Consider the following 16,847-nt stretch of genomic DNA (forward strand, 5'->3'; position numbering starts at 1 on the left):
TCATGTAGTATGGGATTTTTATAATGTATTAGTAGTGAAACTAAAGGAAAATTTCAACACTTTGGACAATAAATTTGTTTTGAATGATATTTAAAAAAAAAAAGGTCCTTTTCAGTGATCAGCATTTGTTGTAAATGGTAAAGTTGCTAACTTTAAAAAGAGCCTGTGACTGCTAGGTGACTTTATTGTGATGAATTTGAAATGTGATGAATAAGCATGATTAGCAAAATTCTATAAAGTAAAAAAATTGTTTAGAAGAAAACAAAAAACTCCCTTTTTTGGGTCACTGCCCTGAAAATATATAAAATAATAGCTTCTATTTGAGACCAAAGGTAACGTCTTTCACAAAGGTCTGTGATAAACAAGAAACCATTCCATCGTTGGTCAAAGTAATAGCAAAAATAGTTATACAGCTTTGACTGTACTTACCTCATATCAAGCCTCCTGGCGTGATGGATGACCCATGACTCTCCTGACTCCAGAGCTGCGTTTTCTGATTTCACTTTTATATTTACCACAGTGGAAGGAATCAATTGGTTACGCCAGCACTGATATTGAAATATTTATTACAGCTTATGAAACCACTGCTTCTATCATAAAGCAGACCAAAGCATACAGAGCACATCCACTGTTGGTGGGCCAAAATGTATTTTGGCACTAAAATGGACAGAGGACTAATGAAGGATAGAACAAATAATCACCAAAAGAATCAATCATCTTGTCAATCAGAGGTCCTACAATATGTTTGGATATAAAAAAAATGGTTGTCATTGCTATGTGAGAAATCTAGATCTGAGATCTGAGATTTATGCGTCTCACTGTTACAACAAATATTATTCATGAGGATTTTCACCTCAGAAACCAATGTAAAAAGGAATAAATAAGAATCCACCATAACCACTTATCTGTGCCACTAATTTGCTTCCATTAACCTTTTTATTCCTGTTTATGTAAACAAACAACAAAATAAATATTGTTCTCCTCAAAAAAAAAAAAGAAAAACAAAAAAAATGCGACCAGTTTTTCCTCACTCCTTAGGGTCTTTCTTTAACAACAGCGATCTTTCCTTTTTTGTACAAGTGCCGAGTGCTCATCAATGTTCAATTTGTTCTCTTTCTGAGAAGCACAAGCGTTTTCGGAATACCAATAGAGATGCAGAATGCACTATGAACCTTTGTGAAGGGCGCCTTGTGATCAATTTGGACAGATTCTGTCTCCTCGACAATCACTGAATCAGAGCGCTGATATCTACACGGTAAAACGCAAAAAGAAGAAAACAGAACAGAAAAAAGACCTGACAACAGAAGAGGATACATCGCACAAAAACGCCTGCACGGTAAGTGTAACTATGGTTCTTTTGCGTGTTACTTTGCTTCATTTAAATGGCAATTTCCTGTAAAGCAATGACAGAATAAAAAAAGAAAGAACAAAAGAAAAAAAAAGCCCAAACTGGTACTAGAGTGCCAGAAAAACAGAACAAAACTTCTCCGAACTACTACATTTACAAAGATGTAAGGTTTGTGTGGAAAGCATACTATCATGTGCAATGCTAGTTATCTGTACAATTACATAGAAATATCTTATAATTCTCATTAGTTTTCTCCCTCTTAACAACTGTTACCACAGTAAAATGAAAGAAAAAAACAGCTATGCTTGAAAGCATACGATCAAGAATTCCTTCATTTTTCAAAATGACTTTTTTTTTCCATTGAAGAGACACTTCAGCAAACAAAATGTGCTGCAACTCACCAAAGAGGAAGAAAATTTTCAAAAAAGGTCAATATAGATACAGAAGTGTAATAAAATAGTCCTTTTTTTTTTTTATTTCCCGGTTCTTCTGTTTAAGTCGTTTTGTATAGTTCAGGGCTACACAGTTCCTGTTGACTGTCAGACTACGTCTCTGAGACCTAAAAATCACGTGTGAGTAAGTGTCTGTTTTCACACAGAGACAAAACACGCCAAACCACACTGCTTTTAAGGGAAACACAACATCAACAGATTCCTGCGTGGCTAACCGAATATTACCCCCCATGAATATCCTGTTTGTGGTCGGGAGGTACTTGCTCCAGTTTCGTGACACAGAATAAAATGAAAGGGTACCACAGCCTATGACTGACAATGGGACATGGGGAAGAAGACTACAGTAATAGAAGGGATACCGGAGTGGTGCGGGGGTAGCAGGGGGTTTGGTCTATAGGCTTGTGACCAGGTGCGACGGCTCATGGCGGGCTTCTTCGAGAGGTGGATCCTCTTTGTTGGGGGGCACAATAAAGCCGTCGCTGCTGCCCCTCCCTAGCTGGTAGTAGGACTGCAGCTGATGGAGGTGGTTACGTGAGCCTAAGTTTGGCATACTCTTGTAGTAAACGTCATCCGAGCTAGCTTCCGGGTTCTTGGCGTCGCCGCCATCTTTGGAGCCATCAGCACATTCCGCAGACATGTCAGGGAGACCGGGCAGCATGGGCATGCTGGTGTAGAGGGAGTCTCTCTGGGGGTTGTGACTGGGTGATGAGCCCTCATCATCGGTGTGCTCGTTAGTAAGTAACGGAAAGAAACTTTCGCTGTTTTCCTGGGGGATCCTCCGTCGAGATGAGGAGGAAGTGCTGGCAGAGGAGAAAGGGTGGTGGGACAAAGGCAGGGGTGGCGGCACCGACTGGTGGAGGTGATTGTGGAGGTTGTCCACCGCCGGCAGTGATGGAGGTGGTCTCTGAGGAAGCAGAGGAGCATTGGATTCCTCGCGGATTAACTCCAAGCCCAAGCCTTCATCGTGGTGTGGGCCAAAGGTGGAGTTATCATCCAGGCTCAGTGCCACATTCATTCCCATGCCCACTCCCATGCCCATTCCGTAACCGCTGTCCTTGCTGCCATTGCTGACATTGTTAACCAGCTTATTCATTAGGTTCCGGTTCTGCTCGGCTGAGCAATCGTGGGAATTGTTGAGGTAGGAGGGGATATAATTGGCGGTGAGCTCTTTCAAAATCTTCTTTTCCAGGGTGGTCTCCTTGTGGTTATAGCCCCGGTCAATGATCTGGACACAATCACTCATGTAGTCCGCACTGGCGATGCTGTAGCTGTTGCCATGGTTACCATTCAGTGGTAGAGTATCCATGACACTTGTATCCCGGGCATTGTTCAGGATTCCCTCTGGAATGAAATACACAAGGTAACTTGGGTGCAAAGTAGGTGCGTGAGAACGGTGATGGGATGTAATTACATCAGCTAATTATCAGCCATTTTTACAGAAACAAATTACACCCATCAAATCCTGCAGCCCTTTGAATCTGCAAAAAAAAAAAAAAACATCCTGACCCTCAAGCTCTCACAGCAAAAAATGTCATACAATTCTGTCCAATGCACTGTGCACATATATGAAATTACACTCACCTTGTTATGAAAGCACTCAATTTCAAGTTCAACTTAATTGCGTAACTGTTAAATCTACTGCAACGATGAAAACATCAGTGACATACCTGGGATGCCTAATAACACAAAGTTCGAGCACAGCACAAAAACACAAAAGCTTTTGCACAAAAGTCATGCAAAAACAATTACGGCCATGCACTTAATACGTGAGACAAAACACAAAGCGCAGCAGCTGTAAAAACAGACCCCAACCATATTGTCCCATATGAGCACTGTGACGTAATGCTGTGCTATCAGATGTCTTATTTAAAAAATTCATAAAAGATATGTTTTGCATTACAGAAACTTCTAAAAAGAAACCACTCTTGTCCAAGGCATAAAAATCCAGATTGTATCAGTGTAATCAACTTTACAGGATCTAAATCAAAGCAAATCTTCAAGGTTTATTTCAACGGCATGGGACAAGGCCGCCCGGCTTGTTAAAGATGCGTCACCGCTTTAAAATTTGACGCGAGTGCACGCCACAATACCCTGAAGACCTTCGAGAAATGTACTGGCTTGATCAAACTGAGTTACAGAATAAAAACATGGAGGTTTGTGTGTCGGACATCCACAGAAAAGAATAATTATCAAGCTGAATTGATGCTAGTTGTGAAAAATTTGAATCACTGTTGATATGAACTGAATAAGGTTGCTTGGGATGATTATTTCCCATTAAAATACTCAAAATGTGTTATACAATTTAAAATAATGAGGGCCTTTGTACTAATACTATAACTTCCAAACAGAATTGCATATTTATTTGTTTGAAAGCACAGAGTGGGAAAGGAAAGAATAAAGTCAAAATCAATTACATTTGATAAGCAATGTTTAGTCTGACTCCCATACTTGTCTCTCTGTAGGGCTCTTTTTGGGACAGCATGAGGGAAAGAAGAAAACACAATAAGCATAACAGTGACAAGAAATGTGCACATACAAAACGCAGATGAAGCATCAAGAGAAACGTACTCTATTTGCAGTCTTTCAACGTCAACATGCAAGTTGATTTTCGACCCATATCCTTCTGCAACTATTTTCAGTAGAGCATTTTCTGATTTTTAATATTTTTTGGGTACATTTTGCCTTTGGACCTTTCCTTTTCCTTCAAGGACATTATGACTGACTTTAGGGGGTTCCCATGTACACAATGCATACCACAACGTGCAACAAACTACTGGTGTGTTGCTTACATCGGGCAATATGTGGTGTTGCATCAAAATACATCGTCAAAGGCCAGGAGAGCCCACGACATACTTGCCAATTTTTAAAATGCTAATAAATAATGAAAGTCTTGCTTCTTGACATGTCACAACATGTGAAGATGTGTTTATTACATTTTGTCAATGTCTTCTCCATTTTGTGACATCACTCGACTGACTCTTTAGTGGTCTTGGTGAAACATAGCAGTTTCATTCCTAGTTTGTGGGCGGGGCACTTTTCAAGTAAAATGGCCAAGAATGGCCAGTTTCGGGCTGTTCTACTTATAGATTTGGGCAATTTATGAAAGTGGAAACCTCGCTTTACGGCCCTCTGTCACAAGCCAAAATGTGGAAAACAAGATTAAGAAATCTCATCCTGATTGATTATAAAATATATTGATTGATCAATCAGTGGCTGATCAGATACATTTCTAGTACTTATCTATAAGGGTCTGCTGTAATATTTGTTACTTAACTAAAAAGGAGCAATGCTCGATCAATGAAAATGTATTCATTTCTACTCAAATACAGTTTTCCCCTGGTATGTCTATATTTGGGTTTTTTTTTTGTTTGTTTGTTTTTTTTGTAAAAGTCGATAAGTGCGGTGGGAGCAAGTATTCACCTAAGTGGAAAAAATACAGGATGGCAGGAACATCAAGTACTTTTCAAAGAAAGATTCTGCTCTCAAAGAAATACAAACTGAAATGGTTTGAACATTCGGGGATGATTGTCAAAATTTGTCACCAGTGCTAAAGTAATAAGGTTAAGTTAAGATGGTGAGAGAAAACCTTGAAGAGGACCCAAACTCGAGAAGGTCCTGTGCTGTTACTTAACCTAAGGACTTTTCATTGCCCAAAATAAGCAAGATGGACAAATAAACATGCAAAAAATGGTAAAAAAAAAAAGTGACATACTCTGGAAAATATAGTATGTCGGCTTTCTGAGGTAGGTACATTAGGGTATCAAGACCAAACGGACAGATATACTCATGAAGAGCATCTTGTCTAATCAGGATAATGGCTCAGCACACATATTGTTGGGTGCCATACATAAACACAACTGAGGAATTTAACTGGTTGACCACCTTAATTTGGTACCTTCTGACTTCCATCTGTTACCAAATATCGGGAAACAATATATATGGAAAGAAATACTGGCACAGTGATGCCACTGAGGATGCTTTTGAACATCAAGACAAAGGTTTTCTCCACCAACTAAATCCAACCAGTCCAACACAGATGGAAGAATTGTGTTCCCCTCAAAGGAAACATTACAGCTAACCCTCTTAATTGTGATATCACGTCATCAAAGTTTTATGTAGGTTTGTAGCTCGAGTGTAACTGTTACGTCCAGTTTTTAGATGATGCTCTATGGTTGTATATTTATTTGCCAAATTCTAACATTAATTAAAAATAGGAAGAAATAAATTAAAAACAGACATAAGACATGGAACATAAGAGTCAATGACATTAGAGAACATTTATAATAAATGACTGGAGGTGTATCTGGCCCCATATTGTTCGATTTTCGTTGGTTTTCTTCATTTTTAAACTCCATGTTGGCCAGGAAGCCGTGAATTCTTTGCCCTAATGTAACCGAACAATTAGATCAGAAGCCCAGATAGACCTCTAATTAAAAACCCACATCAGCACAAATCTGCAGGATTTTTGTGATCATGTTTTTGATGCCAACAGACAATTTCTTGAGCAGTGTCTTTTAATTAAAACCCTTTAAACACCCTCTAGGGCAAGCTCTGGCATCCCAGCTCAGTAAAAATCATTATTATCACCTCTCCAATCCTAAACTTTTCAGCTTTTATGTCTTGGACAGAAACAAAAGAACCGTTTAATGTACTGTGAATGCTTTTGGGAGCATTTCTGCATTTCACACCAAAGCTAATTTGGGGACTTTCGGTCCTACTTCTTGAAAGGTATTCTCTGCTCTAACATAGAGTTTGAGGGGGAGCAATCAACAACTTTTCTGTTGCAAAAAGCATCGTTTTGGAGACTGGTGGTTATATTGTGCAAAATCAATTTAATCAACCCTTTACAGATGAATATGGTTTACATTATTTCATGCTACAAATCTACAAAACCCTGCTGTTTTATGTCTGTGTATTAAACTCTCTTGCCACGAGACCAATTTAAGTCTGAAATGATCCATTTTAGAGGTCTGTGACATGTCATGGAAATCAATACCTGAACTCCTTCTTGAATGTCAAATGATATAAAAGAGAAAAGACAGAAAAATCAAAACCAAAAGAAGACTAAAGCTTACTGGATGAACAGCTCAAGGAGAAGCCGAGTTATGAAAGTAAAACTGTATTTCACGATGTTTTCCTGCAATGTAAAAATGAAATGTCATATGCAATGTTTCCACAAAACTTGGGTATTTAATTGGGGAACATAATACACAATGCAGTGTAAAGATTGCTCCATTTTGCATTTCAAATTTGTATTTACGTTTTTGGGAACTGGTTGATATAACTTGATTAAATAAATATAAAATTTAGTTTTTCCAGTGCAAAATTTGACTATTACCTCACAGAAGCAAGAGTTTGACTAAAGTCAGAGAGCACCTTGGTGGACATTTTGTATGAAACTGGTGGCTGCACAAGTTTAATATGGGCCCAGCTTATCACCACCATGAGTCAATTTCCCATCATTCCAAAGGTGAATGTCTAATTTGTAGTTTTCTGCTTTTGGTTCTCCCATAATCTCTATTAGGTTTCTTGAAATAACATGTTCAGACCAATAAATCAACAAAATAAAAAAATTCTATTGGCTAAAATCAAACCCATCAAATTGTTATTGATTTTACAAGTTGTAGCTCAATTATGAGTAGCTATAACAGGGGAAAAAAGCTTTTCTGGACATTTTCTCTTGAATTAACTTTGACCTCAGAGTCGGCAACTATAATAAACACTTATGGAGGACATACATTTTGGTCATTGTGCTTTAGAGTTGCAACAACATAAAATATGGTCGAAATATCGGAATATATCAAATATGAAAGACTAAGATGAGGGACATAATCAAAGGTAAACTTTTTTTAAAACCTTGGATGTAAACATCAAAATGATTTTGGTTCCATGTGAATATACTTCATTGTTTTGGAGAGCTCTGAGAGAACAGATGAAGGTACTTTAAAAAAAATCAAGCTCCTCTTGTGCTACATTTCCAGAATCTTGAACAGGTGAAGCAATGGAGGCTCAACACACTGAACATTTACACAAGCTCAAGCTTGAAGTGGGGTACTGTGTGAATACGGACCATAGATGCTCAGAACTAATTCCTAGTACTAGTAATTTTGTAACTTTTGGTGTGAAAGCAGCTATATACTGTAGTAGGGATTCAACCACAGAGCTTTTTCAGTATTGGGCTTTAAAAAAAAACACACTGCCCAAACCACAATGTTAAGAATGAAAAGAAGCTAGCACACCTTGTGCGTTGTACATGCCCAGAGGGTTGTTATAGACTGCCGATTCCCCAAGCAATGTATTATAGGGATTGTTAGTGCCATGAGGACGTAGGAGTGCATTAGGTATAAGATGGTTAGCCATAGCCCCTAGAGCAGCCAGAAAGAGACAGAAAGGCAGGAGAGAGAACATACGTATCAGCTGGGCAGCTGTAGCAGCGCACTGACAGCCATTAACATTCAAATGATCACATGATCATTAATGTGCGGGCTTTCTCCACATGAAAAGGCGGGGCTGAACCGACACGGCTAATGAGACCAACAGAAAAGTGTAGCGTTCGTGTTGTTCGTGTTAAGCCTATTTTTGTGCTCCACTTTTAAGCACAAAGGACAAAAGTACAAAGTAGTACAACTGGAACATTCCAGCACTCCGTTTAAAGAGGACAGACTACAATCAAAACATTATTTTGGACATAGCTGCTGGAGGAATAGCGTATTTTTTTCAACATATTGACAAAAACATTCAAAAAAAAAGTTGTCAGAAGATGACATGCAAATTGGACAAGAAACCCAGAAAATTCACGTCATGAATATGCAGAAAAGGGCAGAGCCAAGAAATACACAGCTGTTGTCAAATTCCAAATTAAGGTGAACAATTTTAATGATGCAAGGACATTTTATTGTTGTTTCATAAACTGAGAAATCTTCAAAACACTTGGGAAACATGATGGTTTCATTTGGGATATTATAGACAGAGAGGAGGATCAATCTGTAGAGGTGTAACCAAGAAATTATTCCAAGTTACTGGAAACATGTTACTATTGTGTAGACACCATTTTCTGTTTTCTCCAACAATATATTATCGTTATTAAAATACCACAAAAATGTAAAGTAAAAATTTTGAGTCCCCACCTACAGTGCCAGGTGTCTTTATTACTATTAGTTTAATAAATGTAAAAGATAATGAAAAGTGAGAAAGTGTGAATGTGAACAATTTATTTCAATTCCCATCCCAGAAATTCAAAACAAGATTTCAGTTTTACTACACATCAGTCAAGTGTTGCAAAGCTTTGACATCATGTACACTTTCTGCATGAGGAATACATAACGAACAGAGCTATTCAGAGTTATTCAGTTATTCTGAGTAAATCTGTTGTACTTATTGTTCACTGTTACTGTTTCAGTACTCTGGTGAAATAATTTCCTTCAGGGTGAATAAAGTTGATCTTATCACATCTTATAATCAGGCAAACCAGAAGTGCACATAAAGTTTGTCACAGCTCGCTGTAAAAATCAATCAATTTTAAGATTTTTATTTTATTTGTTTATTTTTGCTGTTTCCATTTGTCTGACTGATTTTGTGTGAAACCATAATGTAACATTTGACTACCTATGACAATCATGTTTCCAAAGAGTTGTCCTTCGTCAGTCACTCAGGCCCACCCAGACTTTTCATTTTCAGGCTGAAATTCAAAAAGCAGTGTATCCAGAAGGCTTTAAAACTTAAGTCATTTGAAAATGGAGAATTTTTAACTTTGGAAGAAGTTTGTATGCTCTATTACAGATTGGAGCAAAAACATCTAGATATTCCTCATGTCTTGATGTAGATTATGATTTTATTACTGTTTCTTGTTTCTGTTATTTGTTTTTCAGCAACCTATCTCAAAAAGGCATGAATGGGATTTTTAATGAAATGAGATGCACAGGAAAAATAACCAGTTAAGTTTAGTTGTAAATCCAGGGGCAGATACCATCTTTGATAGTCATTCCTTTGATGACCCTGTTTGAAATCTTTGATCTTGATTCCTTTGGTCCTGACCCTGTCTTTGATCTGGATTCATTTAATCCTGACTAACTCTGGCTTTGATAATTGCCCCTTATTCCTTTGATGCTGACCGTGCCTTTGATTTTTGATCATCTTTCATTTGATCCTGATTACAGGATGAAAGGGCAACAATCAGGATCAAAGCCCAGTGTTTAGGATCAACTTTCAGGATCAAAGATAGTGATAATGATCAAATTGCAGAGACCACAATCAAAAGACAATGATCAGTGAGGATGTTTGTATATTTGGAAAGAGCACAATTTAAAAAACAGTATAAACAGAGACATTGTAAAGAAAAGACTGTTGGACCTTGCAGAGGTATGTGCTCAACGAGTGTCCTTTTTGTTTTTTTGTTTTGTTTTTTTTTGATGGAATTATTCTGTCATAGGTTCTTTTCTTCAGGTGTTATCTTCAAATAAATGGATCGTTATTAGTTTTGAAATGCTTTTGCCTCATCTTCCTCCTACCTGATGGTCATTATTTTAGTTTCTGTCAGTGTCGCCTCCTTTGAACAAACAGGCGCTCAAATTCTATTTCTTCCACGCTTGCGCTCAGACACTCGCTGTCAAGCTCTTACTCGAGTGACTCATGGGCTTCCTGACCACATGCCGCCACACCGTAGCAACCTTCACAGTCTGAGCCCTGTGATTAGCTGCAGATTTGAAGGCTGCGTTTTCAAACACGAGCGCCGCACACTCCCCAATGCTTATTTTCTTCACTGCCGATGGATAAAAAAAAATATAGATATATTTAATTTTAAAGTGTTCAAAAGCTAAAGACAGAATATCAAGCGTGTGGAAAATATGTGACTCCAATTCATTTCCTGTTCATAGGACTCCGTTTCCCCATCAACACTATATTATTTTTAAATATGCCAAATGCAAGGGATACAAAAGCGGGAAATGTGTGTGCTTCCAGACGGCAGTGTGCCAGTGCGGGTAAACATCCTTTGTCTGAAGCACGAGGATACGGCAATTAGCACCTCCGGCTGAGTCTACTGTTCTTTTCTAACGCTCCGATTCTGTCACACTGATGGAGAGACACATTTTTATATTGCTTTGCCACTTGGCGTAAAATTTCCTGTGGAGATTTAATTGCAATCATTTCAAGCTTCTATATTTAGACCACTGGTTTAATGTCTTTAACATTTATTCTTCTGTATCATATTAATTATGAATTAATTAGCGTTTTTCTTGCGAAATCAGTTGAGATTTGACTTTCAGCAGCAGTAATTTGTTGTTGCCGCTTACCCGTCATTACGGTGTATTCCGTAAACAGCAGAGACAGTTCCCCCACTTATTGTGTCTGCCTGTGATCAATTGGAACGTTTTGCAAACACCGGTGATTGTGCAGCAGTAATCGCCAACACGCAACGCTATCGAGATGATTGCACGACTCCGCTCTTGAGGCGAGCGCCGCGAGAGCACGGGCTGCAGACGCGCGCTTGGCTTTTTGCCCGGCGCCAGAATGAAAACAGAAATCAGTGAGAAATATTTGCTCCTCCGTGCGTAATTTGTTAATAACAGCACGAGAGCAGCCGTGAAGAAATGCAATTCTCCTCGCATCTTTTCATTATGATGCTTGAGACTCTTGAGCTCCCATGAAGATCATAAGATTGAGCCTGGTAAGAAGCCAGATTGCGTTGAAAAATTCTTCGAGATTTTTAATCTACAGATCTTTGCTGTCTGTGTCCAATCGTGACCTCCAACCCTGCGCGCCACACGTTGAGCGCTCGGTAATGGATAAAAGCCGTGTGTGTTGATGGTGCTTAGCTGAGTGCCTAATTACTGAGATCTTGACGCTTCCTCCCCCTTGTCGAACATTAATCTATCATTGTAACTATGCATTAGTGTCGACGTGGGCAGGCACCCAGAGTGAATTTAGAGAGCGAGCAACGTGGAACTTCAGCTCTCCATCACGAGACGTGCAAACTATGGAAGTGCGCTGGGGAAGGATGCCAGCGAAGAAAGCATTTGCTCAAATGTTGTCTGATGTTTATTTGCTTCAGGAGGCTGTAGTCAGTGGCCTGCTGTCAACTCCATTATTTTAAAAATGCTTTTTATTAAATGTGCTTTTGAAGGGGAATCCCACTGAATCCATGACTGTGTTGTTATTCACAACTATTTGTCAAATGTGGCCAGTTTAGCTTCAGGGTCTTTTGTGGAATCAGATAACATAAAATTGCCTGAATGGAGCAGAAGAGATTTTGTGTAAACCTGTCAAATATGAAGCAATAGGAACCCAAAAGGCACTCGGAGTGCAGATTGTTTGTCATATTGACTCTAAAACACTGAAAAAATGTGTTGGCTGTCCTACATCAATTTCAGAAAAAATTTTATATATATATATGTATGTGTGTGTGTGTGTGTGTGTGTGTGTGTGTGTGTGTGTGTGTGTGTGTGTGTGTGTGTGTGTGTGTGTGTGTGTGTGTGTGTGTGTGTGTGTGTGTGTGTGTGTGTGTGTGTGTGTGTGTGTGTGTGTGTGTGTGTGTGTGTGCCAAGAACCTGTTTGAAACTGTGATTCCACCAGATCACAGTTTCTACCAGTAGAGATTGGGACTGCAATCTCTACTGGTAGAAATTACGATCCAAATGTTGTCAAAGTAGTTCTCAGAGGAACTTGCAAAGAAAGTTACATTATTGACTTTGAACACCAAAATTTTTTGAAACTTCTCCATTTCACATACTTGAAACACACAATGTTTGATGAAGCAGAGCAACTTATTTAACCTTACATTACATGAATTTACCATATAGGACTTCACCATGCCTTAGTTAACTTGATTTGACCTTAATTAACTTTACAGAACCTTATTGTACATCATTTAACCTTCAACTGCCTTATTTCACCTTAATTTACCATCGTTGACCTTCTTTAAGCTTATATATCTTACTGTCTTTTATTTAACTTTTTTGCACCGTAATTAACTTTTGTTTACTTGAGTGAACCTAATTTAACCTGTTTCATCATTTAAACTTAATTGACTTTGTTAGAACTTATTGTGCCTTAATTAAACTTATTTGAGCTTCATTTATCTTATTGTACTGAATGCATCCTTAATTTGCCATAATTAATGTACTGTACCTTATATAACCCTATTATACTACATTTAACCTTACTGCATGTTAGCTGAACTTATTTAATCTCATTGCACCTTATTTAAACTTATTGTACCTTAATTTACATTATTATACCAAATTTATCCTTTATGTTATACAACCATATTAAACCTTGTTCTCCAGGTAACACTGGAGTTGCGTCAGGAAGGGCATCCGGCGTAAAACTTGTGCCAAATATCAATGCAGATCTGGTTGTATCCGCTGTGGTGACCCCGAACACAAAAACAGGAGCAGCCAAATGGACAACAACAACCATACTGAACCTTATATAATTGTACCTTATACTGCACCTGGTTTACCCAAATTTTACTTTATTTAACCATCTTGCACCTTAGTGTATGTTATTTAACCTTACTTTACCTGATATGAGCTCACTCTATCTTAAACTTATTGCATCTTAATTTACTGTACTTGACCTTGTTTAGCACAGTGGCTTAGGGGTTAGCACTGGTGCCACACAGCAAGAAGGTCATGGGATCACTTCCCATCTGGTCCTTTCTATGTGGAGTTTTCATGTTCTCCACGTGCTTGTGTGGGTTACCTCCGGCTGCTCCAGCTTCCTCCCGCTTCCAAAGACATGTAGCTTAGGTGAACTGGTGACTCTGAATTGACCGTAGGTGTGGGTGTGTGTGTGAATGTGTTTGTCTGTCTATATGTGTATCTGCAACAGACTGGCATCCTGTCCAGGGTGTACCATGCGTCATGCCCTATGACTTGTCCGGGTTGGGACGGCTCCATACGGTATGGGTCAGAACGGTTAAGTCTGGCTTAACTTGCATTTCTACCACCAGCAGAACACTTTAATTTGGTAGGCGGAGCATGTAGATGGTGACATGCACATCATCAAGAGCGCAAACACTATGGTGGAGCCTCGCTCCTCCACATGGAGGCCAGAGGAATTTATCATTTTTTACATTTAATTTAACTTTTGTCTTGGTGGATCATGGGATTTATTTTTAACATGTGCAGAATGCTGAAGAACCAAGTGATGCTTGTGCTGAATGCTGATGTGAATGAATGAGGTGCTGTAAGTCTTTCAGTTTTTAAAATATGTACATTTTCTTGTTGTGGCACAAAGAGTTGGCATTCTCTGGTTCAGGCTGAGAAATGCACCGGGCACAGACAAACACAGAATGACTTCTTTTAAAACACTATATTTCTTCAGCCACAACAAGAAACTGAATAATTTTCAGATGTCATTTTCCAAAATCAGGACGCTTTATGTGGACAAGTGTTCGTCAGGCTGTGATGATGAATCCAACTGAAATGAACAGGTAAGATTAAGCCTTTATATTTCCTCAGTGTGTGAATGTTTATTATTTGAAACAGTCACTTTTCACATGAAGACTGCAGCTTTCAGTTGTTGAGCCAATCAATGGACCGCATCAATGAACGCATTTCGACTTATGAGTAACTTACAAGTAACGTGTGTAAACAATTGCATAACGTACCTACAACATATGGCCCAAGAATGCAGGACATATGAGCCATATGCTTACATGCATTAAAAACATTGTGCATGCCCAAAATTTGTCGACGAACTCAATGAACCCGATATAGTCCGATGTATACCACCGTGCGTCGTGTTCTTAACTTAAACAACACTTACCCATAATGTAGACATACGCTAGTGTAATCTGCATATTTTTAATACGTCAGCAAACACAGGCTAAATCATCAAGGTGTGACAGGGCCTAAACCTATTTAACATTAAACTACCTTAAACTTTAGTTTCTGAAATATATGTCATTAATTTTCATTATTAACCTGAGATTACTTAATTTCACTTTATTTTACGATATATAATCTTGAACAAAGTTCACCTTGAATTTACCTTTCATAATTTTAATTTATCTTAATTTACCTTAGTTTATCTTATCATACCTGTAACCTGAATTTAACCTTACCTTTAATTTGCCACATTTGACATTAATGTACATTTTTAATTTGGCTTACTTAGCCTTGGCTTAGCTTAGATAACATTAATTTATATTATTTAACTTGTGTTGACCATATGCACTGTATCCTACTTAACTTTATTACATTGGTTTAGCTTGTTTAACCTTGGTTTTAATTGTTAAACATGATTTTACCTTGGTTTACCTTATCTAACCATTACATTCCTTACACAATCTTATTTAATCTTTTTAATTTATTTAACCTTACCTTATTTTATTTAATTTTAGTTAACTTTTAACCTTGGTTGAAATTTTCATTCATTAATTTTTCTTAACTTGCTTATTCCTTATTTTACCTTATATAACCTGATTTTACTTGACCTTATTTCCGCTTATATAACCTTAACTTACCTTATTTATCCTTACTTTAGTATACTTTATTTAACCCTAGTTTACCTTAATTTACCTTAAGATTAGTTTCCAAACCACTCATCACATTAATGAGAATGATGATGTAGATGGGTACCTCAGGTTGTCCTTTACAAATGGGTTGTTGGTTAAATTCATGGCAATTTCTGTCAATATTTTACTGAGGAAAACAATAAACCTTACATGGCATCTTCTGACATGAGTACTTTGAATTATCTAATGAAAAATGTGCAAAAAAGGACCAATTTACTATTATGTCACAATTACAAAACATATTAAACACCCAAAATGTATATGTTTATAATGAATTTCAAGACATCAAACATATCTGTAAAGATTTGTGAAAATCGGTTTTCAATAATCCTGCTACCAAACAAAGAGCAAACTTTACTTTAAAATTGTTAATCGAATAAAATGTGCGCGGAAAACTTTACACTACAACACAAGATAAACAGCATAACAGTCATACAATCAAAGGTGGACTCCAGGAGACTGCGTGACTGTGTACCTCTGTTGAGGGATGCAGAGCTGTTGATGTCGCCGGTCATGAAAGAAGACTCGGACTGTTTTCTGACAGTGTCATTCCACATCCGCCGGATGCGGCTCTGTGGAGACAAACAACATGTCAAAAGAAATGAAAAAGCACAGAAATACCATAAGGTAGTCATTGTGTCCAAGGGGGTAAAGTTAATGAAATTCACTGAATATGATGAGTCATTTCTTGAGTTTATTGAAATACATGTGCTTGCTTGGGACTTTGGTGAGGGCGGTCGCATCTCCTCCTCTCTCCTCTCCTCTGTTATTTTTCTATCTCTGCTCTAACCTTCAAAAGTCCCAACTTCACCAGACTGTTAATTATTCAAGCTATATTTCGAATAACCATGGAATTGATCAGCTGGTCTTTTAATGCTATTGACACCATTTTTTCAACAAGGAAATCAGGGCTGGGGGACCCTGCGTGCCCAGATGAAACCTATCCTGCAGGCTATGTTCTTGACACCTGGGAGAAGTGGCATGTTGTGTGCTTGGCACTGCTCTCTGTGGAAGACGTCGAAGACTTATTCTTATTTGCAGTAACCTTCAACCGCAGATTAGCACCAGGACTGTGATAAGTTAAGTCAATAATTCAGTCATCAGTCGATTCAGTCTGTAGGCTGCTAATACTCAATCTGAGAGGGTTTATCCTGGTTCAGCATGACAATGCCCCACTGACTAAAACTCAGCCCGAGTGGATCCTCCTGCCTGATGCCAGCAATGCTTGGCAGGAAATTTCACATCAGTTTGATGATGTTGAAAACATTAACATATCATCTCAGTCACTTTTGCTTTCATTGAAACAGTCAAGACATGAACTCAGATAGGCTGATTGGACCCTTAACTAATAGTAGTAGTTTAGCATGCAAGGCAACAGTGACATCACTGCTAATAATGAGATAAAACGATAAATGTCTGTCCACATTGTCACAGTCTCTGCACAGATCTTTACCATTCAAAGCAATTCAATGCATATACACTACCAGTCAAACATTTGGACACACTTTCCCATTCAGGCAACATGTGA

At 38.2% G+C, this 16,847-nt stretch overlaps 1 protein-coding gene across 15 annotated transcripts in view; it reads right to left on the bottom strand.

Annotated features, from left to right (window-relative positions):
- Nucleotides 1–549: 549 nt before the first annotated feature.
- The window catches only part of LOC117505291 (adhesion G protein-coupled receptor L3-like), a 397,273-nt gene continuing 380,975 nt past the window's right edge, over nt 550–16,847 (bottom strand). For 7 of the 15 annotated variants that reach the window (XM_034164911.1, XM_034164909.1, XM_034164914.1 and 4 more), the window contains 4 exons: nt 15,795–15,891; nt 8,040–8,165; nt 4,249–4,266; nt 550–3,141 (listed from right to left, as the gene is read on the bottom strand). In XM_034164911.1, the coding sequence (XP_034020802.1) occupies nt 2,192–3,141; nt 4,249–4,266; nt 8,040–8,165; nt 15,795–15,891 (1,191 nt within the window). In that variant the 3' untranslated portion in view covers nt 550–2,191. Of the gene's footprint in view, nt 3,142–4,214; nt 4,267–8,039; nt 8,166–15,794; nt 15,892–16,847 lie in introns of all 15 variants that reach the window. The other 8 variants (XM_034164919.1, XM_034164918.1, XM_034164917.1 and 5 more) reach the window with 5 other exon arrangements.

This window comes from Thalassophryne amazonica, chromosome 23, assembly GCF_902500255.1.
Source record: "Thalassophryne amazonica chromosome 23, fThaAma1.1, whole genome shotgun sequence".
Classification (NCBI taxonomy): Eukaryota; Metazoa; Chordata; class Actinopteri; order Batrachoidiformes; family Batrachoididae; genus Thalassophryne; species Thalassophryne amazonica.